This window comes from Bombina bombina, chromosome 5, assembly GCF_027579735.1.
Source record: "Bombina bombina isolate aBomBom1 chromosome 5, aBomBom1.pri, whole genome shotgun sequence".
Taxonomy (NCBI): domain Eukaryota; kingdom Metazoa; phylum Chordata; class Amphibia; order Anura; family Bombinatoridae; genus Bombina; species Bombina bombina.
Window position 1 is genome coordinate 627917556 of NC_069503.1, and position 26372 is coordinate 627943927.

At 36.7% G+C, this 26372-nt stretch overlaps 1 protein-coding gene across 1 annotated transcript in view; it reads right to left on the minus strand.

Annotated features, from left to right (window-relative positions):
* LOC128661578 (dynein axonemal heavy chain 5-like) overlaps positions 1–26372 on the minus strand; it is a 671317-nt gene that overhangs the window by 260468 nt on the left and 384477 nt on the right. Inside the window, 5 exon segments of the mRNA XM_053715820.1 lie at positions 7012–7166; positions 10074–10316; positions 12754–12960; positions 20399–20728; positions 26103–26309. Of these exon segments, the coding sequence (XP_053571795.1) occupies positions 7012–7166; positions 10074–10316; positions 12754–12960; positions 20399–20728; positions 26103–26309 (1142 nt within the window).

Genomic DNA, 26372 nt, shown 5'->3' on the forward strand with positions numbered 1-26372 from the left:
ATCTGCCCTCCCTAACATCGCCGACACCTACCTTCAATTATTAACCCCTAATCTGCCGACCGGAGCTCACCGCTATTCTAATAAATGTATTAACCCCTAAAGCTAAGTCTAACCCTAACACTAACACCCCCCTAAGTTAAATATAATTTTTATCTAACGAAATAAATTAACTCTTATTAAATAAATAATTCCTATTTAAAGCTAAATACTTACCTGTAAAATACATCCTAATATAGCTACAATATAAATTATAATTATATTATAGCTATTTTAGGATTAATATTTATTTTACAGGCAACTTTGTAATTATTTTAACCAGGTACAATAGCTATTAAATAGTTAAGAACTATTTAATAGTTACCTAGTTAAAATAATAACAAATTTACCTGTAAAATAAATCCTAACCTAAGATATAATTAAACCTAACACTACCCTATCAATAAAATAATTAAATAAACTACCTACAATTACCTACAATTAACCTAACACTACACTATCAATAAATTAATTAAACACAATTGCTACAAATAAATACAATTAAATAAACTATCTAAAGTACAAAAAATAAAAAAGAACTAAGTTACAGAAAATAATAAAATATTTACAAACATAAGAAAAATATTACAACAATTTTAAACTAATTACACCTACTCTAAGCCCCCTAATAAAATAACAAAGCCCCCCAAAATAAAAAATTCCCTACCCTATTCTAAAATACAAATATTACAAGCTCTTTTACCTTACCAGCCCTGAACAGGGCCCTTTGCGGGCATGCCCCAAGAATTTCAGCTCTTTTGCCTGTAAAAAAAAACATACAATACCCCCCCCCCAACATTACAACCCACCACCCACATACCCCTAATCTAACCCAAACCCCCCTTAAATAAACCTAACACTAATCCCCTGAAGATCTTCCTACCTTGTCTTCACCATACCAGGTTCACCGATCCGTCCTGGCTCCAAGATCTTCATCCAACCCAAGCGGGGGTTGGCGATCCATAATCCGGTGCTCCAAAGTCTTCCTCCTATCCGGCAAGAAGAGGACATCCGGACCGGCAAACATCTTCTCCAAGCGGCATCTTCTATCTTCTTCCATCCGATGACGACCGGCTCCATCTTGAAGACCTCCAGCGCGGATCCATCCTCTTCTTCCGACGACTAGACGACGAATGACGGTTCCTTTAAGGGACGTCATCCAAGATGGCGTCCCTCGAATTCCGATTGGCTGATAGGATTCTATCAGCCAATCGGAATTAAGGTAGGAATTTTCTGATTGGCTGATGGAATCAGCCAATCAGAATATAGTTCAATCCGATTGGTTGATCCAATCAGCCAATCAGATTGAGCTCGCATTCTATTGGCTGTTCCGATCAGCCAATAGAATGCGAGCTCAATCTGATTGGCTGATTGGATCAGCCAATCGGATTGAACTATATTCTGATTGGCTGATTCCATCAGCCAATCAGAAAATTCCTACCTTAATTCCGATTGGCTGATAGAATCCTATCAGCCAATCGGAATTCGAGGGACGCCATCTTGGATGACGTCCCTTAAAGGAACCGTCATTCGTCGTCTAGTCGTCGGAAGAAGAGGATGGATCCGCGCTGGAGGTCTTCAAGATGGAGCCGGTCGTCATCGGATGGAAGAAGATAGAAGATGCCGCTTGGAGAAGATGTTTGCCGGTCCGGATGTCCTCTTCTTGCCGGATAGGAGGAAGACTTTGAGCACCGGATTATGGATCGCCAACCCCCGCTTGGGTTGGATGAAGATCTTGGAGCCAGGACGGATCGGTGAACCTGGTATGGTGAAGACAAGGTAGGAAGATCTTCAGGGGATTAGTGTTAGGTTTATTTAAGGGGGGTTTGGGTTAGATTAGGGGTATGTGGGTGGTGGGTTGTAATGTTGGGGGGGGGGTATTGTATGTTTTTTTTTACAGGCAAAAGAGCTGAAATTCTTGGGCATGCCCCGCAAAGGGCCCAGTTCAGGGCGGGTAAGGTAAAAGAGCTTGTAATATTTGTATTTTAGAATAGGGTAGGGAATTTTTTATTTTGGGGGGCTTTGTTATTTTATTAGGGGGCTTAGAGTAGGTGTAATTAGTTTAAAATTGTTGTAATATTTTTCTTATGTTTGTAAATATTTTATTATTTTCTGTAACTTAGTTCTTTTTTATTTTTTGTACTTTAGATAGTTTATTTAATTGTATTTATTTGTAGCAATTGTGTTTAATTAATTTATTGATAGTGTAGTGTTAGGTTAATTGTAGGTAATTGTAGGTAGTTTATTTAATTATTTTATTGATAGGGTAGTGTTAGGTTTAATTATATCTTAGGTTAGGATTTATTTTACAGGTAAATTTGTTATATTTTAACTAGGTAACTATTAAATAGTTCTTAACTATTTAATAGCTATTGTACCTGGTTAAAATAATTACAAAGTTGCCTGTAAAATAAATATTAATCCTAAAATATCTATAATATAATTATAATTTATATTGTAGCTATATTAGGATGTATTTTACAGGTAAGTATTTAGCTTTAAATAGGAATTATTTATTTAATAAGAGTTAATTTATTTCGTTAGATAAAAATTATATTTAACTTAGGGGGGTGTTAGTGTTAGGGTTAGACTTAGCTTTAGGGGTTAATACATTTATTAGAATAGCGGTGAGCTCCGGTCGGCAGATTAGGGGTTAATAATTGAAGGTAGGTGTCGGCGATGTTAGGGAGGGCAGATTAGGGGTTAATACTATTTATGATAGGGTTAGTGAGGCGGATTAGGGGTTAATAACTTTATTATAGTAGCGCTCAGGTCCGCTCGGCAGATTAGGGGTTAATAAGTGTAGGCAGGGTGTCGGCGACGTTGTGGGGGGCAGATTAGGGGTTAATAAATATAACATAGGGGTCGGCGATGTTAGGGCAGCAGATTAGGGGTACATAGGGATAACGTAGGTGGCGGCGGTTTACGGAGCGGCAGATTAGGGGTTAAAAGTGTAATGCAGGGGGTCAGCGATAGCGGGGGGCGGCAGATTAGGGGTTAATAAGTGTAAGGTTAGGGGTGTTTAGACTCGGGGTACATGTTAGAGTGTTAGGTGCAGACGTAGGAAGTGTTTCCCCATAGGAAACAATGGGGCTGCGTTAAGAGCTGAACGCTGCTTTTTTGCAGGTGTTAGGTTTTTTTTCAGCTCAAACTGCCCCATTGTTTCCTATGGGAGAATCGTGCACGAGCACGTTTTTGATGCCGGCCGCGTCCGTAAGCAACTCTGGTATCGAGAGTTGCATTTGCGGTAAATATGCTCTACGCTCCTTTTTTGGAGCCTAACGCAGCATTTGTTTGAACTCTCGATACCAGAGTTAAATTTATGGTGCGGCCAGAAAAAAACCCGCGGAGCGTTAACAGCCCTTTTACCGCCGAACTCCAAATCTAGGCCTTTGTATTTATTCTCTCTTTTGGGATGTCGCTTGTCCTCATGAGAGATAAGTTATAGAAAACAAAAGGGCAGAGACATAGACATAGTGTGATACCGTAAAATAAAAATAACTGTTTATTACAGATAGAAAATAAATACTAAAAAGGTATTGACATTAAAAACCTTTATGACTTGATATTAGGTTTAAAAAGCAATGGCATTCAAATACCCTGGAAAACACTCTATGTTCCGGGATAGGCTGCAAATAAATGTGTTTTAGAACAGCAAAAAATAGTTGTTCAGCTGAAATGTCATGCTGCTAAAACAAAAGGTGACAGAAATAAGCAGCCGTTGGTAAATCTGTGCGATTCAACAATGGCAGATACCAGATATTCCTGATACAATACCGGTGGTAAGTGAAAGGAATGTGGAATAAATAATTGAGGATGCCGATTCTAGCAGGACCTGTCAGCCCACTGTGTAGTAAGTAATCCTTACGCGTTTCGAAGTAATAACGATACTTCTTCTCTGAAGAAGAAGTATCGTTATTACTTCGAAACGCGTAAGGATTACTTACTACACAGTGGGCTGACAGGTCCTGCTAGAATCGGCATCCTCAATTATTTATTCCACATTCCTTTCACTTACCACCGGTATTGTATCAGGAATATCTGGTATCTGCCATTGTTGAATCGCACAGATTTACCAACGGCTGCTTATTTCTGTCACCTTTTGTTTTAGCAGCATGACATTTCAGCTGAACAACTATTTTTTGCTGTTCTAAAACACATTTATTTGCAGCCTATCCCGGAACATAGAGTGTTTTCCAGGGTATTTGAATGCCATTGCTTTTTAAACCTAATATCAAGTCAAAAAGGTTTTTAATGTCAATACCTTTTTAGTATTTATTTTCTATCTGTAATAAACAGTTATTTTTATTTTACGGTATCACACTATGTCTATGTCTCTGCCCTTTTGTTTTCTATAACTTATCTCTCATGAGGACAAGCGACATCCCAAAAGAGAGAATAAATACATAGAGAGCCCAGGATTTCATTCTGATATAAGATACCCAAGACACTCTTGTACAATATCTACAACGAGTGGACCAAAGGACCGTTCCTACTCCAATTAGAGAGTCCAGGATTACCATTCCCCCAGATGAAAAGAGACCAGGTTTTGCTTGAAACATCTTAAACACCATCTCTAACACCTTGCTGATCACTTACCTCATAGGATTGAGGTTTGCTCTGGTAAGCGCAATATACTTACTCCACACCAGGACATACATTTAGTTTCTGCTTATATCATTTTGCAGTACTACTCTATGTTGTTTTTCTCTTTTTCTATCCTTCTATGAGAAAATTGGACATCCAGGCTTCTGAAAGAAGAAGGAATCCATTGAGAGTCCAAGATTTCCATTCCATCAACAAGTTCCAGGAACAACCTCCAGTACTCCAGCTATTACCATAAAGAGAACCAAAGAATCATTCTTGCAAACACAAGAGAGTCCAGGATCTCCATTAACAAGAAGCAACAGATACCTAAAGATTTCTACGAGAGCACACAGTTCCAAAGGGATCATCTTTACCCCATTGCTGATCACTTACCTCATAGGATTGAGGTTGGCTCTGGTAAGCGCTATCACTTACCCTATACCAGAACTTTACTGGGAAAGAACTAAACTGTACCAACCAATTGGTTTTTTGAACTTTGTTTATTACTATTACATTATTTATAATTGTTTAGCAGTGCGCCCATTTACTTTTGAGAATTTTCTCTTTCATCCCATACTCCATTCAGTGACACAGGTACACTGTCTCATACTTTAGGCTGCACGCTTAAGTTCCTATACTTATTTTTACATATAAGTTTAAGTTGCATTATTGACTAACCTAGTGAGTGCAGTCTTACTATAACAAAATCACCACATCTTTTATTACTGAAATATTTTATTTACACAATCTATAACGTACCAGGTATTTCTCTTACTTTAGTTTTAGCGCTGGTGACCCCCCTTTCTACCACAAACACATATATATATATATATATATATATATATATATAGATATATATATATATATATATACACACACATGTGTAAATATGTGTATGTATGTATGTATGTATGTATACATAAAAACATATGTATATAAGTGTATACATGTATATTTATACTTTGGAGCCCATTCCACTCAAATACCTGAAATCCATAAAAATCCTTTATATTCAATTGCAATATTTAATAATGTGTTTTAACTGTGTATGTATAGAAAATATTTTACATTCCAATGTTCTTCACTTAGGGAAAATATTCTATTTAATTTTAAATAAATATTCATATATATATATATATATATATATAATCACAGTCAATTAAACAGAATCACCCTCCAATGGGACATCTGCCTGGGTGCAAAAATGACAATAATAGATAGCAAAAATGATGCACTCTCAGGTCTTTATGTCAACACAAACTTCAATTTAATGAAACGTTTTCGGGGACAGCCTCCCCATCATCAGCATGATGATGAAGGGGAGGTTGTCCCCGAAAACGTTTCATTAAATTGAAGTTTGTGTTGACATAAAGACCTGAGAGTGCATCATTTTTGATATATATATATATATATATATATATATAATATATATTTTACAAAAATTACATTAGAAATATCTATTTAAAAATAAATGTGAAGAACATTGGAATGTAAAATATTCAGAACTACCTTTGGGTTAGTGCTGTAGGTTTAACTCCTGTGGGGTTAGTGCACAAGCGATAAGTGTTAAATTCTTTGCAGTTTGCCCTCTCCGTTGAAGTCTAAGAGGAAAAGAAGTTAGCGTGGTCACGATATCCGAAGTCTTGAAGTAAGCGCACTATGGCTTTTACTTACACACAAACATTTTACTTTCAACTTGTAATATTTACTTCTGGCAGTGCTTGTGCATGAACTAAAGTACTAAATAGTGCTCCACTTTTAATCTGGCCCATAATTTACAGTATGTATAGTTCATGAGCTGCACTTATAAGCATTTAAACACTATGAACATCAGTTAAAGGAACATGAAACCCCAATTTTTTCTTTCATGATTCAAATAGATCATGAGATTTAAAACAACTTTCTAATTTACTTCTACTTTAAATTTTTCTTCGTTCTCTTGGTATCTTTTGTTGAAAAGCAAGGAGCTAAGCTCAGGAGTGTGCACGTGTCTGGAGCATTATATGGCAGCAGTTTTGCAAGAATGTTATCCATTTGCAAGAGCACTAGATGGCAGCACTATTTCCTGTCATGTAGTGCTCCAGACACCTACCTAGGTATCTCTTCAACAAAGAATATGATGGGAACAAAGTACATTTTATAAAAGAAGTAAATTGGAAACGTTTTAAGATTGTATGCTTTGCCTTTATCACAAAAGAACACGTTGGGGTTTCATATCCTTTTAACGTATGTGCCATGAATGAACTACCCATGTTTTATGCTGTTTCATGCAATAGATTCTTATTAATGACACCATAAATCTGCTTAAAAAGTCTATACAATAGCATCGTTATTTTACAGACTTAAAGGATGATTTATACTAAAACACCATGTTAAGATTGCATTTACCTTGTCAGGGTAATCTGAAAACTCTGATACCCAGCAATATATGATGCCAATCTTGTTAAGCTCTGTTTCCCAGATCCTCCAACACCAACCAGCAAAGCATTTCCTTGTGGGGTCCTGATGATGCGGGAGATTTTAACCAGGTGGATCATTGCATCCTGTACAGATAAATAATAAAAAGAAACAACATATGTTCAATTAAATATCCTCTATATGTCTACATTACAGTCTATAAAAATCAAAATTCAATGAATGTTTTCTTAAATCGAATGCTATATTTGATGTATACCAGTTTGTAGCAATCATTCTGTGAAGCATTCAAATCCCAAGAGAAGATAACTATTATCATTTTTTTATACCATGGAGGTCTATGGTAATAGGTGAATATCTGAATAATATGTAAATAAAGGCAACTCAGGGTTAAATAGACCTGCCTGTAAAATAATATCTGACGTATGCCACATGTGGACGTTTATGGAGAACAGCTGAGATAAAAGGTAAAGGACCTAAGAGAAACATCTGTGAAATGTGTTAGTGTAGGTTGTTTGCATCCCTGAAAGTGTATGTTTTAGTCAATGGTTGAAACTTAGTTAGCATAAGTACAGTCTAACAAGACAAGAAAAGGGAATTCCATAGAGTAAGTGCGGTCTAAGAATAGCCCAGTAGTGGGACCATGAAAAAATAATGAGTGAGCAGTATATAAGTATGTTTTAGGCAGAGTGAAAAGATGGTGGGAAAGTCTTGGTAGACCAATAGATAGTTGCAGCCTACCAAGTTTTTTATGTTCGGAAGATGCATGTGACAGAGGTAATTTTATCCATGGTAATTTCAACAGATGGTAGCTTGGGAGAGCAGCAGCAATGGAGTTTCATTATTCAAGATGGTATATGATGAATAAATGGACAAGAAGTTTAGTTGTAAAGAAAAAAAATTGCCGCACTCAAATAAAATCAATAGCATCCTTTATTCAGAGTTCCATTAAATCTCATTGAGGATGGTAGTCAGATCTTACATGTTTCACAGCCACAAACAGCACTTACTCCATTCTTTCATTGGCTTTTCAGACTTTGCTGGGTTGAGCTTAAGGGGTAGATTTATCAATGTGCGGACGGACATCGATAAATGCCGACTACATACGCTGTCTGCATTTATCATTGCACAAGCATTTCTAGAGCGCTAGCAGGGGGTCTCAATCAACCCGATCGGGCTGATTTACCTCAGAGGTGGCGGACGAGTTAAGGAGCAGCAGTCTTATGACCGCTGCTTCTTAACTTACATTTCCGGTGAGCCGGAAAGTACAGGGGTAGATAGCAGCATCCGCTGCTTGTTAAATCTACCCCTGTGCCTTAAAAAAGAGTCTAGTAATTTGTTGCTACCTCTCTTTCCTTCCTATTCTGCCCTCTTTTATCTTTGTCTGTTTATACATTTAGGCTTGGCTGGCTTTATTCAATACATAGGAGGCGTGATAGTTAAAGTAAGTGTAGGTTTAAGCTAAGGTCGAATTTGCTTGCTGGGAGCTCTCCTCCAGGAAGGCTCATGGTTTGTGGCTTAGCTGTATCCATTTAGTCATGCTGCTAGCTTAGTAACTTGTTGGCCACCAAAAATATATCCCTTCTAGACTCATCTTTCAATATGGAGGTCTATACAACTATTCAATCTAAAGGTAATGCGTACTAAGTTTGGTTAGTGTGAATGAATAATCTGAAAAAGTTTAAATTTATAGCATTGTAACAATATTTATCCCTTTAGCTAAAATTCACTTGTCAAACAATCATCATTATAAAGACTTTACTTTTTTTTTAGGACAGCCACAATAGACCACACAGTTAAATACTTTCAGTATTACTTGATCTGTTTGCTTTTTCTTTCAGTTCAAAGCGTCTCATCGCTAGGCCTAAAGCAGTGCTATTTTACAAGACAAATTCAGGGAGCCAAAAACAAAGCTTGATCATCCATGAAAGTGCCTGAGCTTTAAACCACGATTCTAGTTGGAGGGCATCTCATTGAAGACCACCTGTAATTAATTGACAGTTTATCTACCAAGAGGTTAGGACAAAAACGTTCACAGTAAAGTCCTACCTCTTTAGAATATTAGCCCCAAACTTAAAACATATCAAAATCCTGCCTCATGCAACAACATAAAATGGTATCATGATTTAAATACTATTTATTTCTCCTTCAAATAGCAAATAATAAAAATATATATCGTTTGTAAGGGAACTATTGATGTACAGTTGGATTTTCTGTAGTATTCTAAGTAATGCATTATTTAATAGATGCTGCAAGCAGTGTTATTGCAAAGCATACCAAAGTCAATCAAAGCTTTTTATAGACATAGATTTACCCAGATGTATACTCTCTAGGTCATGGTGCAGAGTCATTTTATAAAATAATATCTGCATATTTTGTTTGTCTTGACAATATGCTTATTCTACGAGTATTAAAACAGGAACATAGAAAATAATGAATAGTAAAGAATAATCAATCTGGGAAATGATGGTAATGAAATATGTAAATCATAATTATTGACAGTTTATTTTTTATCATGTTACAATAATTATGAAGACAGCATTAGATTTCTTATAATCTGAAAACTAATTTCTAATTTTAACACATAATTTCCGGTCAGCATGTGGCCTGGATGTTATGTGAACTGCTGTAACTGAGCCTCTGTGAAAATGTGATTAATCAAAAAGAGGAGAATATTAGAGATCGTTTTTGGGAAGTTTACCTTTAATGTATCTGAAATGGGGATTTTTGATTTGAAAGATTATTTAAAAGGAAATTAAACAGTGATACCTTAGTAAAAATATGTTAAATCAAAGTAAACATAAAAAGAAACTGATTGTTTTAAAAAAAAAACCAGCAAACAACTGTTTTCTTGATAAATCAGCACTTATCTTTGCAGTAAGGGGAGGCCTAAGTTTCCCTTTATTGCAGTGGGGGTGTCATTGAGCATTGAGGAACATTTATTTTCAACCCTCAACACTGAATTTGTACAGAAGCATATAATTGAAACGAAATCAACACTTCTCCACTTTACATATAAAAAAGCATTTATTTACCTTGAAAAAAACTAAATCCATCCTTGTACCCCTAACTGCTTCATTGTACAGTTGCATAAATGCATCAAGTCTTTCTGAAAGGTACTCAAATGAAGGGATGGGTTCATATATTTTTGGAGCCTCCAAATCAGCATCTTCAGGTTCATCGCCGGTAGCTTCTGGGGCATCACGCAGGAAATCCACAAAGTAAGATTCTTTTTGAGCATTTTGCAGCAGCTCTTGGCCGTGATCCTCCACAGTAATCTGCCACAAACAAAATGGTGGCATTTAGTAAGCAAGTTGCCCATTTTACCTAAGCACACACCTCTCTATGTCTCTCTCTACATTTATACAGGAGAAATATGAAAGATCAGTGGCATTCATATAGAGGAGCTCTATTGTTATAGAAAGCTGTAATAATTTTACTGCTAGAACTCATAGTCGCTTGATAAAAAATATTGCAAGTTCACTTACTCTAGCAGAAGTTAAATACCACTTCCTATACTTTCATGGACATGCAAAAGGCAGAAACTAGTACTTATATTCCAAGTCCATGTTAAAGCATTGTGCTTGAGCGATAATAACATTAATGCTGAAAATGTGAACCAAGGTGGAAAGCTCTGGTTATTGTTGCTGCTTATATAGGGCTTCATAAAAGACACAACTTGCCTCTTAGGTTTTATTTTCACACTTTTCCAAGATTTTTTTCAAAAGAACATTGCTTTTTTTGCATAGACATAACACACTGATGCCTTGTTAGATAAAATTTATATACAATGGTCTAGATTCATTAAAGGGACACTAAACCCAATTTTTTTCTTTCATAATTCAGTTAGAGCATGCAATTTTAAGCAACTTACTCTTATTATCATTTTTTCTTCGTTTTTTTCTTGCTATCTTTATTTGAAAAGCAGGAAAGGAAAGCTTAGGAGCCGGCCCATTTTTGGTTCAGACCTGGGTTTCAATTGCTGATTAGTGATTAAATGTAGCCACCAATCAGCAAGCTCTATCCAGGGTGCTGAAACAAAATTGGGCCAACCCCATAGCTTAAATATCTGCTTTTCAAATAAAAATAGCAAGAGAACAAAGACAAATTGATACTAGGAGTTAATTAGAAAGTTGCTTAAAATTGTATGCTCTATCTGAATCATGAAAAAAAAATTGAAGACCTTTATGGTTTAGTGTCCCTTTAAGTTTATATTAATATCTGTTTTATTGTCCTTCACAATTGGTTGGTCCTGAAGTTGAAATATTTAACCTATATTAATTGACCATTTGTATGTAATGTCACACGGCACACAAGAAACAGAAGAAATATAAGAATACATCAATCATGATTGTAACAATGGGAAACACAGTTGTTGAAATGCCTTTATACAATGACTGTATATATGTATGTATGCACTATTCTCATTATTCAAATCTTGATATTTCTCAGAAAGCATGCCTCAAAAGTATCAAGATGAAATCTGTGGTAACGTTAAATGGACACCATTTTGAAATGACAGTATTTCTTGTTGGGATGTGGTGAAAATAACAAATATATTTAAAGGTTGTGAAATCAATGGTATTTTTTTTTTTAGAAGAAAAAAAAAAACATTATTGTTTTATCAATTTAAGCTGCAGCATTATGGGTATAAAATGCATGTGTATAGGATGTTACATATACTGTAGGTATTCTACTATAAAATTGCTCATTGTACTAACAAGGTTTTGGTCTAGAGTCAAAATTCACGGCACAGGTTATTAATATCTTACAGAAAAAAATGGCCATAACTTTTCACGTTTACAATAGTGGGCTTTTAAACTGTTCTCACACTGTAAACCATATTTTTGTAAAATGGCGAGAAACTGTAAGTTCTCGCTATAGAGAACAGGATCCTGGAAGTAAATCCTATTTTATTATTACATATAGTTAAATATTTGATATTATAATCTGAATGTTTCATGTAGATAACTCACTGGCTAATAAGGACACCTCCCACAATCCCACTCCTTGGTACTCCAAAGGCAAATCAAATTTAAAAAAAAATTAATTTTATCTAGTGCAGGAACCTTTGTTTTTCATAAGTATAAAACATTTGATAAAGTTCTCGTTTAGATGCATAAGATCAGCAAAAAAAAATAATTTCAAAAGAAATAATATAGGTTTATATAAATACAAGAAAATCATAATGTTTTTGATCACATTAGCTAACTTAAAGGGACACTGAACCCAAATTTTTTTCTTTTGTGATTCAGATAGAGCATGAAATTTTAAGAAACTTTCTAATTTACTCCTATTATCATTTTTTCTTCATTCTCTTGGTATCTTTATTTGAAATGCAAGAATGTAAGTTTAGATGCCTGCCCATTTTTGGTGAACAACCTGGGTTGTCCTTGCTGATTGGTGGATAAATTCATCCACCAATAAAAATGTGCAGTCCAGAGTTCTGAGCCAAACAAAAAGCTTAGATGCCTTCTTTTTCAAATAAAGGTAGAAAGAAAACGAAGAAAAAATGATAATAGGATTAAATTAGAAAGTTGCTTAACATTGCATGCTCTATCTGAATCACGAAAGAAATTTTTTTTGGGTTCAGTGTCCCTTTAAAGTGATTTCCAAAAAAGTGTGTAAGTTTAGTTTATGTTTAATGTTATCTTCTTTCTGTGAGTAAACTACAAATACAGTAATACCATTTTACGACAGTCTTTAAATGGTTACCTTATGCATCGTGCTCTCAAACCAGTCTTTATCCTTTTGGTTAACGAACCTGTCTGCAATCACTCGCGTGCACTCATGTTGGAAGAGCGCTACCAAAACATCAGTGCCCTGACAGATGTCTGAGGTAACTGTAAGGATGCCCTGCCAAATGCGGCTCAAGTCTCGTAAGTTAAAGATGTAATGAAATTTAGCTGGTGTTGGTAGCATCTGGAAGATAAAATGATATGTCTCTTGTAAACCCAATATTCTATAATTAGCAAAAATGGCTAGGTAAGCATCCAGCAACACATTAATCTTCCATGTCATGATTTATTGATTGCTGAAGATACGGTTACAATCATTGGATTCAAGGACCATAAGAGACCCAAATTAAACTTGTATTTGTATGACTTTTTGTCAAGCATTTATTCTAATTTGACTTCATTTTACACATGGATCATTAAAGAAAAACAACATATTTAACTAAGAGTAAACTTATTGGTGGTTTAGTTTTTTGTGGGGTTTTTAAGCCCATTTCAGTTGAAAAACCCACTATACCCTTTTTTATCTGCATGTAAGCCTAAAATATTTTTTTAAGCAACATAACAAAGGTTAATATCCTTAGAAGACTTTTAATACTTTGAGTATTTGGAAGCTAATGAGATATTAAACTGCTGAAAACAACTACATTAACAAGGTTACTACTCACCATGCTATCGTTTTCCTTCTGTGCCTGCAGCTGTCTTCATTCTTATTTTAACCCCTTATTAGTTAGTGAAGCTCTGCATCTTCATACTGGGCGCCGCCATCTTGTAGCTGATATTTGTTATGTATCTTTAGACTTTGCAAAAAACTGCAAAAATGTAACACTTCTGCTCTCTATTATGTGAGCTAAACTGAAGTGAAAGGTACTGCTGTCAAAAAAGCAGATCTGTGAGAGTGCACTGCTTCTGTCACATGATGCAACAATACACATGTTACAAGATGGTGGCACCAAGTATATAATACTGTAGTGGTACTCAGCTGTTTAATGTCCCTTTTAAAGGGACATAGAGGTACAAAAATGCATTTTATTATAGCAGTTTCTTGCTTGTTAATACCTGCAAAGTGATTAAACATGCATTTAAAGTTAGCACCAGAGCAGCAATGCTAGGGAGCTAGCTGAACACATAAGACGAGCCAGTGGAATATTTAGGTTTTGTGCTGCTCTAGGCACTCAAAATTCTGTTGTCCGCCCCCCCAAGTTTTAGGCCTTTTTTGTCCATAATATTTTTTGGTCAGGGTGTAATGTGACCTTTATTCATGGTGTCTCCAAAGTAAATGATCACCAGGGCTTGTAAACACTTGCATATACTCATGTACGCAGTAACGCTACCCCGGTGACCCCTTGGATTTATTACAAGTTTCTCAGTAAAACCTTAACTTAGGAACAACTCAGTTAAGCTTGGTTTTGAACTTCTGTCTATATTGAACGGTTAGTCTAGTCAAAATTAAACTTTCATGATTCAGATAGAACATACAATTTTAGGCAACTTTCTAATTATACTCCTATCATCAATTTTTCTTTGTTCTCTTGATATCTTTATTTGAAAAGGCTGGAATGTAAGCTTAGTAGCCGGCCCATTTTTGGTTCAGCATCCTAGGTAGCGTTTGCTGATTGGTGGCTACATTTAGACACCAATCAGCAAGTGCTTCCCAGGTCTGAACCAAAAATGGGCCATCTCCTAAGCTTACATTCTTGCTTTTTCAAATAAAGATGCCAAGAAAACAAAGAAAAAAATTATAATAGGAGTAAATTAGAAAGTTGCTTAAAATCGCATGTTCTATCTGAATCATGAAAGTTTATTTTTGACTAGGCTATCCCTTTAAGTAAAGTAGCTTTTGATTGTTCAGCCTCAAGAAAACTGCTATAATACTGAAAACTGAGGACATATAGAGTAGCTAAATGTATTAACTCTTCTATGCTGAAAGGGTCATATTAAATTAAACATTTAACACATAACACTTAGCAAAAAAACAATGTGCAATGTAGTGGAATGACTGCAACTGTAGTTTTGTTCCACCATAGTGCATTTACAAACCAGTTCTGCAATTCGCTACACAATCATTGTCTAATTAACCTTCTCTGCCTCCTGTGCTGGGAGACTAACCCTTGTGTGCACTACAGCTAATGCATTGCTATATGAGTGTGCAACTTGCTCCCCCAGAGTCCACTGGAGCTGACCCCAGGTAGGAACTTCAGCTGCAGGTCCTACCTTGAGGGAGAGTAAACTCAGCACAGTGGACTAGTCACATATAGATCTGACTGCGGACTTGGAGGTGTAGGGCTCAGGGACTGCATGGACAGGCACAAATTAAGGGCCACTTCAGTTAAGTCAGTGCCTGTAACCAGACCATGTTTTTCCCCGATGGCAGGGCTGATCCTAGCCATTGCAGGGCTTAAGGCAGGATGACAAAATGGGGCCCCCTTTATACCCGCGTCCAACCCCGCCCCATATCTGCCTCCTACCCCGCCCCATATCCTCCTCCAACCCGCCCCATATAGCCCGCACAGTTCTTAAAATGAAAAAAAAAATAGGAGAAAAATAATTTAAGGTAATGCAAAACATTTAATAAAAACAAAACATACAAATCCACTAATGTGGAGCACTATAGCATTGTATATATTGCAAGAAACCATTTGTACTATTGGAACAACTGTTTATGTATATAATGAAGAATTATGCTGACAATTAGGGACAGTTGAGTTGAACTGGGCCTTATTTTTATGTGTTTTCTTATGATAACAAGAACATTACAGAGACGCCAGGGCCGGCCCTAGCAAGTGCAGGTCTTTAAGCAGAATGACAGCGTGGTGGCCTCTACCCAGAACAAAAATTAATTAAAGGGACAGTCTAGGCCAAAATAAACTTTCATGATTCAGATAGAGCATGTAATTTTAAACAATTTTCCAATTTACTTTTATCACCCATTTTTCTTTGTTCTCTTGGTATTCTTAGTTGAAAGCTTAACCTAGGAGGTTCATATGCTAATTTCTTAGACCTTGAAGCCCACCTCTTTCAGATTGCATTTTAACAGTTTTTCACCACTAGAGGGTGTTAGTTCACGTATTTCATATAGATAACACTGTGCTCGTGCACGAGAAGTTATCTGGGAGCAGGCACTGATTGGCTAGACTGCAAGTCTGTCAAAAGAACTGAAAAAAGGGGCAGTTTGCAGAGGCTTAGATACAAGATAATCACAGAGGTTAAAAGTATATTATTATAACTGTGTTGGTTATGCAAAACTGGGAAATGGGTAATAAAGGCATTATCTATCTTTTAAAACAATAAAAATTCTGGTGTAGACTGTCCCTTTAAAGAAATGGGGCAATGCACTGTACCACACAGTCCATACACACACAGACATCCCCCCCACACACACACAGCCCACACACTCAGCACCCCCACACACACACATACAACCCACACAGCTCACACACACACAGTCCACACACACACATAGCCCACACACCCACACAGCCCACACACACACACACATAGCCCACACAGCCCACCACACACACAGCCCACACACATACACCCCACACACACAGCCTACACACAAACACAGCCCACATACACACACACACAGCCCACACTCCCACACAGCCCACCCACACACACAACCCACACACACACAGACACAGCCCACAAACACAGCCCACCCCACACACACACACACACACACACACACACACACACAGCCCCCCCCCACACACAGCCCCCACACACACACACCCCACACATACACACAGTCCACACACACACACAGCCCCCCCACACACACACACACCCACCCACACAGCCTACACACACACAGACCTTACACACACAGCCCACACACACAGCCCACCACAAACACACACAACCCACCCCACACACACACAACCCACCCCACACACACACAACCCATCCCCCACCCCACACACACACACAGCCCACACACGCACACCCCACCCGCACCCCACACACACACACACCCTACACACACACAACCTACACACACACAGCCCACACACACACAGCCCACCCACTCACACACACACAGTCCCCACACACACAACCTTCACACAGTCCACACACACAGCCCACTCATACACACACAGCACACACACCCCACCACACACAGCCCACACACAGCCTCCCCCCGCACACACAGCCAACACTCAGCCCCCCCACACACACATACACCCCACACACAGCCACCCCCACACACTAACACAGCACACACACACACAGCCCACACATGTATCCCCTTGGTTGCCAGCAACATGTACATAGTGGTTTAACCCCCTGAATTACCAGGAGCACAAACATAGAAATTATTTATCACTCCCATAGTTGCCTGTAACACATAAAAGAAAATGCACAGTGTTACTTCTTTTTTGGCCATATTTGTAATGAACAGAGGTATAGGGGGCCCTTTACATTTAGCTGACACTTAGTATTCAACATATAAAACAGTTTGAGTTTCAGGGCTGCATTAGCACATTAATTATTTTAATGGTGAAAAAAGGTACATGATTACCAATATGATGTGAGGTTGTGATTGACTGTTTTTTTAAAGGACTTCTAAGCAGCAAATCAGTATGTCTGTCTCGGGACAGCTAAGGATTGAGCCTTGTGCACTCTCATGTTATTTCCCTATTCAGTTTAAGGAAGTTTTCTATGAAATCTCATGAGATCACAGTAAAAGAGTTCATGACCTCAGAACTGTTGATGCTAATTGGCTGCTGTTCATATCCTCATTATTATTTTTTACCTGCAGCTGGGCTGCAGCTGAACTTTTTACACAGAACTTACTCTGCTGAGCTGAGGAAATTGTGAGGTAAAATATCTTCCTTTTGTACATAGAGATGTTCAGGTGAAATTTTCCTGTCAGCTTTTTACAGTTATACTGCATCAGTTTCAAGTTATTTAGCATATGAGTATTATGTCCCTTTAAGTGTGCAGGTGGTACATGTTAGCAACATCAGCCTACTACTTATTACTAGCTTTTCTGCTTCAGTTACCCCTCTCGTTGCTCGGCACAGGGCATGTAAATAAGGCAGCTGTTATTGAATGGGACCACCAGTGGTTAAGATATTCGTGTATCTAGAGAAGGTTTTTTTACTTTGGAAGAAAACAAATCTATTTTGGGTTGTTTAGTAATTAAGTTTTTTGTGAAGTGTTGTCCTTCTCTGTAGGATAATAATGACAACAACATTTCCCAGCCTCTCTAGCAATAAAATTAACATTTTGTGAGACTATAAACTGAGCATAAGTTACTTTCTGTGCTTCATTCACACACTGCTCACCTCTGTGCATAATCTGTAAACTGGGGCAACATTCTCTGCTTTTCAATCTATGATAAATTATGATTAACCCTTACCGGGCTCTGACACAGCAATACTTTACAGAAATAGGTGCAGTGTGTAAAACTACCACATAACATAACTCACCCAGCAGTTTGCACCGTATGAGGAATCAGTGACCAGCCAGTTTTGTTTGCTCTGCCTATGATGGTTCACTATAATAAGCTACCTAAGTGCCTCCATGCTGGTGGTCAGTTCCACTCCACTCTTAGCAAATATCGCAAGTAAAGAACGTGCTGGCCTGCTGTGTGCCTCACTAAGCTCCTGCTGCCCAGTGCCCACACATAAACACTTTGATTTTGCTGGGTAGAGCGCTGCCTATCCAACTCCCTTGGCTTTGACAGTGTGCTAAGCTTGCTCCTACTACTATTAACAAAATAGGCAGAGTTTTTCTTAAAAAAATATATATATGTTTGCAGCATTAGTTGGCAACAGCGCGGGGGACTAGGCGGCCGCCTTGTTTGCCTTGCCCTAAGGCCGGTGTTCTGTCGAGAACTCCAATTCGTCAAAAACTCCAATCTGACGTCACTTCCGGTGACTCTTTTATTTTAATATCTGTTTTGCCTCTGTCTGGGGGGCCACCGCAGACCCTTTGGCATACATCCCAAGTAAACCTTGAACCCCCCAGGCGGAGGCAAAATAGATAGTGAAGATAGGTGAATACAGGGCCTATCTGATTGATTGTGAATCCTGTCACTCACAGGACACGGACCAATCAGATGTATGGAAATACCTGAAAGTGACGACATATTGGAGTTTTCGACAGATTGGAGTTCTCGACAGAACACCGGCCCTGCCCGATGGATGTGAATTCTGTGCCAGATCAGTACTTATAGGATAACTAGAGCTAATTAAAAGTTACCTATAGCCTGTCACTCCCAACAGAGGCTCAAATATGCCGGCCCCCCATCTGCCAAAATATACTCCCCTGCGATGGGCCAATGACAAGAAACAAATGTGTGTAGTCACCAGCTAGCTCCAAATAGTGTATTGCTGCTTCTGCTGAGGATATGTTTATATGCTTTTCAACAAACGATACCAAAAGAAAAAAGTAATTTTGATGATATATATAAATTTAAAAGTGTCTTAAAATTACTTGTACTATTTAAATAAAAAATATTTCATTTTGATATTCATGTCCCTTTACATTCTGCAGCATTGCACAGATTGCATATGACAGTACCCAGAAACAGGTTAAAAATAATTTGGTGTCACATAAAGTTGGTTTTGTACTAGTGCAATATGTTGTGGCCTTCTGGTCTACATATTAGCCAATACATACTTACAGAGTATTCTCTTAACTGCTCTAGTCACTAAGCTAGCTACATAAAACTATTAAATGGACAATAAACAGTTTGTAAATAGAAGATTTTTCTGCAATAAATCAACATAGTGGGTGACTCTGAAAATGTTTTAAATGCATTAAGACCTTATTTGCTGCAACTGTTTTTAATAGCCAAACTCCGCCCACCTATGTGGCTGCTGCAGATACACAGTATAAGCCTTTTGTGATTAGCTTGCCAGAAGTGTTCAGCAAGCTCTCAGTAGTAAATTGCTGATCCTTTTCAACAAAGGATAACAAGAGAACAAGGACAATTTTAATACATTAGAAACTTGTTTAAAATGTCATGCTCTATAATAAGTTTGACTTTACTGTCCCTTTAAGCTTTTTCTTTTTTAGTTATTCATCTAATTCATATTGCTAATGAAACTGTTTCTTTGTAATGTGTTAGTAGCCTACAGTACCAGAACAACTTTTGTCCTGGGGTTTGAAAACAAATCCTTAGACATAATCCTATGATACAAACAGCAATGCTTTTTCCAACCGAACAAGTTGAAACACACTGTGCCTGTGATATCTGCCAGCAACTCCATCCAAAAAACACAGTAACTTCTGCATAAACATAGTTCTTACTGAATAGATTTATTTTTTAGTTTTGACAAACAACAAGTATATGCTTATAGCTTATCTTTGGAATTTTTCAAATTGAGTTAGCTGTGATAGGTATTAATATAACAGAACATTCAGCTAAGGTCTAACAATACAGAAGTAATGAGCTTATATAAAAGGGAGTAGAGAGGTAATAATACTCATATTACTATTACAAAAAGAAACATTATACACTGGAGAAGTTAGTGTAAATGATTGGTTTGGTTGCCAGTCTGATCAATTGTAATACAGTTTGATCAATTACTTTTATTTTAGTTGCTGAGTTGCCATATTATGCATAATAATTCCACCTTTCAATGTATAAAATATGTTACACTCACCTTTATTTTAGTTGCTTGCCAGATTTTACGGGTAGATGGCACCAGGGCAGAAGCCAGACTGCATACGTCAGCAGGAAACCCTCGCTGCTCACAGAAGTATCCTTCTGCCACGGTACGGAATATCTTGTCAATGGAGGAGTTTGATGGAAGTGTACAATTAAACGTGGTAAACTGGCGTTTCAAGCGCTGTGGGATGTCATTACGGCCCCCTCCTGGATGTATCATGGCTGCCACAAACTGGATGTCCACAACACTAGTGAATTCACCAGGTTTTTCCAGGTTGTAGAAACCTTTCTGTTCCATAAGCTGCCTCACTATTTCATTTGTGATCTGCCAAATAAATATTACATACACAGTCATTTATTGTTTCCATATCTACCATAATGTGTACACTGCAACTCTCGCTTGGTTGATTTTTAAAGCCAACTACCAATGACTACTACTTATTTGTTAAAGGGACACTGAACACAAATTTTTTCTTTTGTAATTCAGAAAGAGCATGCAATTTTAAGCAACTTTCTAATATACTCCTATTATCAATTTTTCTTCGTTCTCTTGCTATCATTATTTGAAAAAGAAGGCATTTTTATTGGTGGATGAATTTATACACCAATCAGCAAGGACAACCCAGGTTGTTCACCAAAAATGGGCCGGCATCTAAACTTGCATTCTTGCATTTCAAATAAAGATACCAAGAGAATGAAGAAAATTTGATAATAGGAGTAAATTAGAAAGTTGCTTAAAATTTCATGCTTAATCTGAATCACAAAAGAATTTTTTTGGGTACAGTGTCCCTTTAAGCTGTAGCAAATTTATAGATAGACAGACAGAAAGACAGATGGGTGGATACATAGACAAATGGATACATAGACAGACAGATCGACAGACAGACAGATTTTTCAAAAAGATACTTTATTTGTTTTTATTTACTTATATACTGGTTTCCGATACTAATGTATCCCCCTTATTATTTAAAAAACAAAACAAAAGTAAAATAGCTGGTGTGATTAACGGGATATCTATGTTCTTCACCATTGTCATGCATTGTGTATACTCACAAGATTCTCAACAATTTCCTTCAAGAGGAGCAGATCTCCAGTCTCTACAAACACTAATTTATTCTAACTGGCCTATTCACTAGAGCTCTCTCATCTTTGCATTCATAGAGAATAGATGACCCATTTCTTAGGGATTCTAGAGGACTGTAATCACAGTAATCAGATATGAAGATGGACATAAAAATAACCACACCGCCACCTTTCTACACAGATTCCTTTAAAAAAATCAAAAACATCAACTCAAAGTGGCGACACGTGAAGGGGGGAGTTTTATATATCTTTTTTTATTTTATTTTTAAATATATAGGGCTAGGTTACAAGTGGATCGCTAAATATCACTTGTGCGCTAGTGATATTAACAGTCTATTGAGTTATATGAGCGCATGCTAATGTGTGCTGGTATTACAAGTAGATTGCAATGTGAACGCGAGCTCACGTTCACATTGCTAGGAAGCATTACGCTCATGAGAGTGCACTTCCAAAGGATGCAATGAGAGGTTCGTTCTGATGACGTCAGAGACGGCATCAGAACCAAAGCGCAGCGAAGGGGGTAAATAGCGCAGCAATGGCAGCAACTTTAAATATATATGTATATGATTATATTTATATATATTTAAGCATATAAATATATATTTACAGGGAACACACAGTTCCCATAGACCGCTATGTAAAGGCACTTTTTAGTGCCATTTTTTTTCCTAACACCCCACTCCTGCCAACTTTAGCCCCAAAATACTACCTAGTGCAGTTATTTTATTAAAAAATAAAGATGCTGCTATCTTTATTTGTTAATAAAATACACTACACTGTATTTTGGTGGCATTTGGGGCACATTTATAACATTAACCAAAGATCTGATCTCTGATTAATTTTATAAGTGCTATTTTCTTACAGTGTTATGGCTGGTTTATTATCACTCGTCCCGAAACGACCAAATTTGCCTATTTGCGGGCGTGATAATTTGGGGCTCCACTTGTAATCTGGCCCATAATCTGCAAATGCATCATGTTTTCCCTTTGTTCTGGACTTTAAGGTGAGTTACTAAAGAGACTTCATTAACATCAGGAAAAAATAACAATTTGCCTATCTTTTTATAGATAACAGATGTTGCGCTGCAGCTGTATGGAACATAATTACTGCTAATTTAGTTGTGCATAAAATATGCACCTGGCACATCATGTACATAGAAAAATTAACTACTTTTGCTAAAGAGACTTTGAAGAAGGTTGGCAACCAACATGGAGGAAAACTGGTTCATGCCAAGTTTCAATATTTCATATATATAATCAGGTATATACAAAACAAAATCAGTGAATAAGCAATCAAAATGAAATTAAGTTTTCTATTTATTTTTTTTTCAAAATAGCATTTTCATTGTTACAAGATTATAACAATACATTTGGTTTGTACATGAGTCATCTTTTATAAAAGGCTAAAACCAGGCATAATTTTGTAATTATTGTTAAAGAGACACTGACAAATAGAAATACATGTAGTAAGAGTTAACAAAGCTTCAGTTTTTATTAAAGGGGCATTCCAGCAAAAAATAGAAATCGACATGGATACATTTCAGGTTTGAATAGAAGCATTTTTGTAATATGCATGTATTAGCTAAAATGTTTCTAATGAAAGGTAAAGCTGTTTCAAATGTGTATTTAAGTATGCACCGTGCACCAGCATTTTAAACACTACACTTTCTTAGAGAGCCTAAGGTGCTTGTACCATCTGATAATGACTGAATTTGTTATTTGCTGACATAATACAAGCCCCACCAGTGCTCTGAGTAGCTGCAATATTTAAAATGCTGGTGCACTGAAAATATCTAGCTATGCTTCACATGAATGTGCAGAGAAAAATATTAACATTAAAACAGTTTAATTAATCTGTGTGCATTTATATTTTGGCCGGATTGTCCCTTTAATCTAAAAAAAGAAAAAATCAGTGTTTAGCACTTTTAAAACTTAAAGGGACGCTAAACCCAAACATGTTCTTTTATAATTCAGTTAGAGAATACAATTTTAAACAACATTCGAATTTACTTCTATTATCTAATTTGTTTTATTTTTTAGATATCCTTTGTTGAAGAAATAGCAATGCATATGTGTGAGCCAATCACACGAGGCATCTCTGTGCACCCACCAATCAGCAGCTACTGAGCCTATCTAGATATGCTTTTCAGCAAAGAATATCAAGAGAATGAAACAAATTAGATAATAGAAGTAAATTAGAAAGTTGTTTAAAATTGCACGCTCTTTCTAAATCATGAAAGAAAAAATTGGGGTTTCATGTCCCTTTAAAGAAGCATACAATTGCAAAATGAGAATGCTCTAGCTTGTTAGGGCATTTTATTGTTGCATTACTGCTTTCATATAACTGTGTATATTTAACTACTGCAAAGGTATTAATCACATAGGGGGTTGACCCCCAATCTTAAAAAAAAATTCTGATATAACATGAAATACAGACTCCATTTTTGAAACTGCTGATTATGGATGCAGACCAGACGTGTGCAATTGATCTAGGTCGCCAATAAACAGGACTGAACAGAAAACTGTTAAATCCCAATCACAAATACCCGATTGTTGATAGAAATCTCGTTTAAAATTAAATTGCTGTAATTTATAATTAAGTATGAAATAAAAACAAAACTGTCATTTCTAGATGTAATGGCTGTGATTTCCTTTTTCTCACATTTCCTGCAGATCTTGTTAGCTGTACAAGATATCATGTACTGTATATATCTATTAAATACATCTAAATATATAAATGTATGCCCCGCCCACTACTTAAGGACTTTGCAATAATGCTGAATATAGGTTTAATGAATCTAGACCATATATTAATAAAAACATCTAAAGTCTGTGGCCATTCCTGAGTGTATTGTGCATGCGCAAGAGAAAATAATTATTTCACATTGTCTTGGAATACTGGCAACATGTAGAAGACTCCAGTTTGGCACTTTATCAAACCATTTGTGTGTTAAATTCAATGTGGTAGATTTATTAACTGGCGGGTGAATCAATCGCGGCAAATCGTCCGCTAGCAGGGGGTGTCATTCATCCCGATCGTATGTGATCGGGAAAATTGCTGTCCGCCACCTCAGAGGTGGCGGACGAGTTAAAGATCAGCGACCGCTGCTTCTTAAAGGGACACTAAACCCAGATTTTTTTTTTCTATAATGATTCAAATAGAGCATGCAATTTTAAGCAACTTTCTAATTTACTTCTATTATGAAATTTACTTTGTTCTCTTGCTATCCTTATTTGAAAAGCAGTAATGTACAGCTTAAGAGCCGGCCCATTTTTGGATCAAAACCTGGGTAGCCCTTGTTGATTGGTAGATAAATGTACCCACCCAATAAGCAAGCGCTATCTAGGGTGCTAAACTTAAAATGGACCGGCTCTTAAGCTTTACATTCCTGCTTTTAAAATAAAGATAGCAAGAGAACAAAGAAAATTTAATAATAGGAGTAAATTAGAAAGTTGCTTAAAATGGCATGCTCTATCTGAATTATTAAATAATTTTTTTTGGTTTAGTATCCCTTTAAGTTATGTTTTCAGCGAGCCTGAAAGCACGGAAACAGCTGCATTCGCAGCATGATAAATCGGACCCAATGTGTCCCTTTTGTTGCTGAAATAAAGTGCAAAGCCTGTGATCAGGGCATTGTGATTGCCAAAGGCATTGCTGTCAATGCATTATATGGGTGATATTCTCATTATATGCTCAAATCCGATCAGAAAATTTCACAATACAGAAATGGTCTTATAACACAGGTCGGTAGCCTATAAACAGGATTGTAAAGACTGGAATCTACCTCATAGTTAATGTCAGCTCCAGAGCAGAAATTCACTACTATGACCTAGTGAACTACATCTGTTGAGCCAATGACAAGAGACATACATGCATCACCACCCATCAGGTCCTAGTAATATCACTTGCTGGCTGTGAGTCTGCTCCTTTTCTGGGACAACCACCTGGGTGCTATGTGAATATAATATAACTCAAGTATTCTAAATCACTCACAGGTTTTTACATACAGTGAACTTTAATGTGATATTTGAGGGATATACAAATCCCCTTTCTCAGAAGCTAATACAAATTCCCTTCCTTCAAGCTAATAAGCATTTCAGGCTTATAATGAGGTGCTTAACTGAGAAGGGTTATTTTATTTTAATATGAATACTGTATGGAAGTATTTGTTTACATGCATTTCAACATGTATGAGGTCTATCTATATAAATGTGTGACACACGATTTTACATAAGGATGTCTGTTTGGATCAGAAAATGGGGAAAAGCTACAAAGCCATCCATGTATAAATATAACAGTGAATTTTCTCTTTTCTAGAAATTATTTGAAAAAAAACTATTTACAGTATGAATGTATATTCATATGAAATTCAATTGAATTTTATAATGGCCTACATTTTTTTTATCTACAGTATATGCCTGTTCATATTATAATTTGCAGGTTAAAATGTGTACGTAATTCTACAATAATACTTTCTGAAATAATTGCCCTTTATGAAACATGTACAATTAACTCAATATATGGCTCAAGATTAGATCAACATTGGTATAATGTGCATAATAATAGTTTTGTTATTCAAAGCTAAAATTGATGTTAAACCCATTAGCTGGAATTACCTGGTCACCCCATTCATTAATCACAGGCATATTTATGTCATCAATAAAAACTGTCATTTTCTTCCCCGCTGGTGGTCCATAAGTGGTTCCCATTCGTTTATCTATATAGCTTTCAATACTCCTTTGGAACATATTTGGAAGTGTTGCAGAAGAGAAATTCAAAGACTTTGTGACATGTAATTCTGGATCATACTTGCTAGTATAGCCCTTAAAGAAAACAGAAATATGGTTTTATAACAACAATATAGATCTGCAACAAAAATCTGCAAG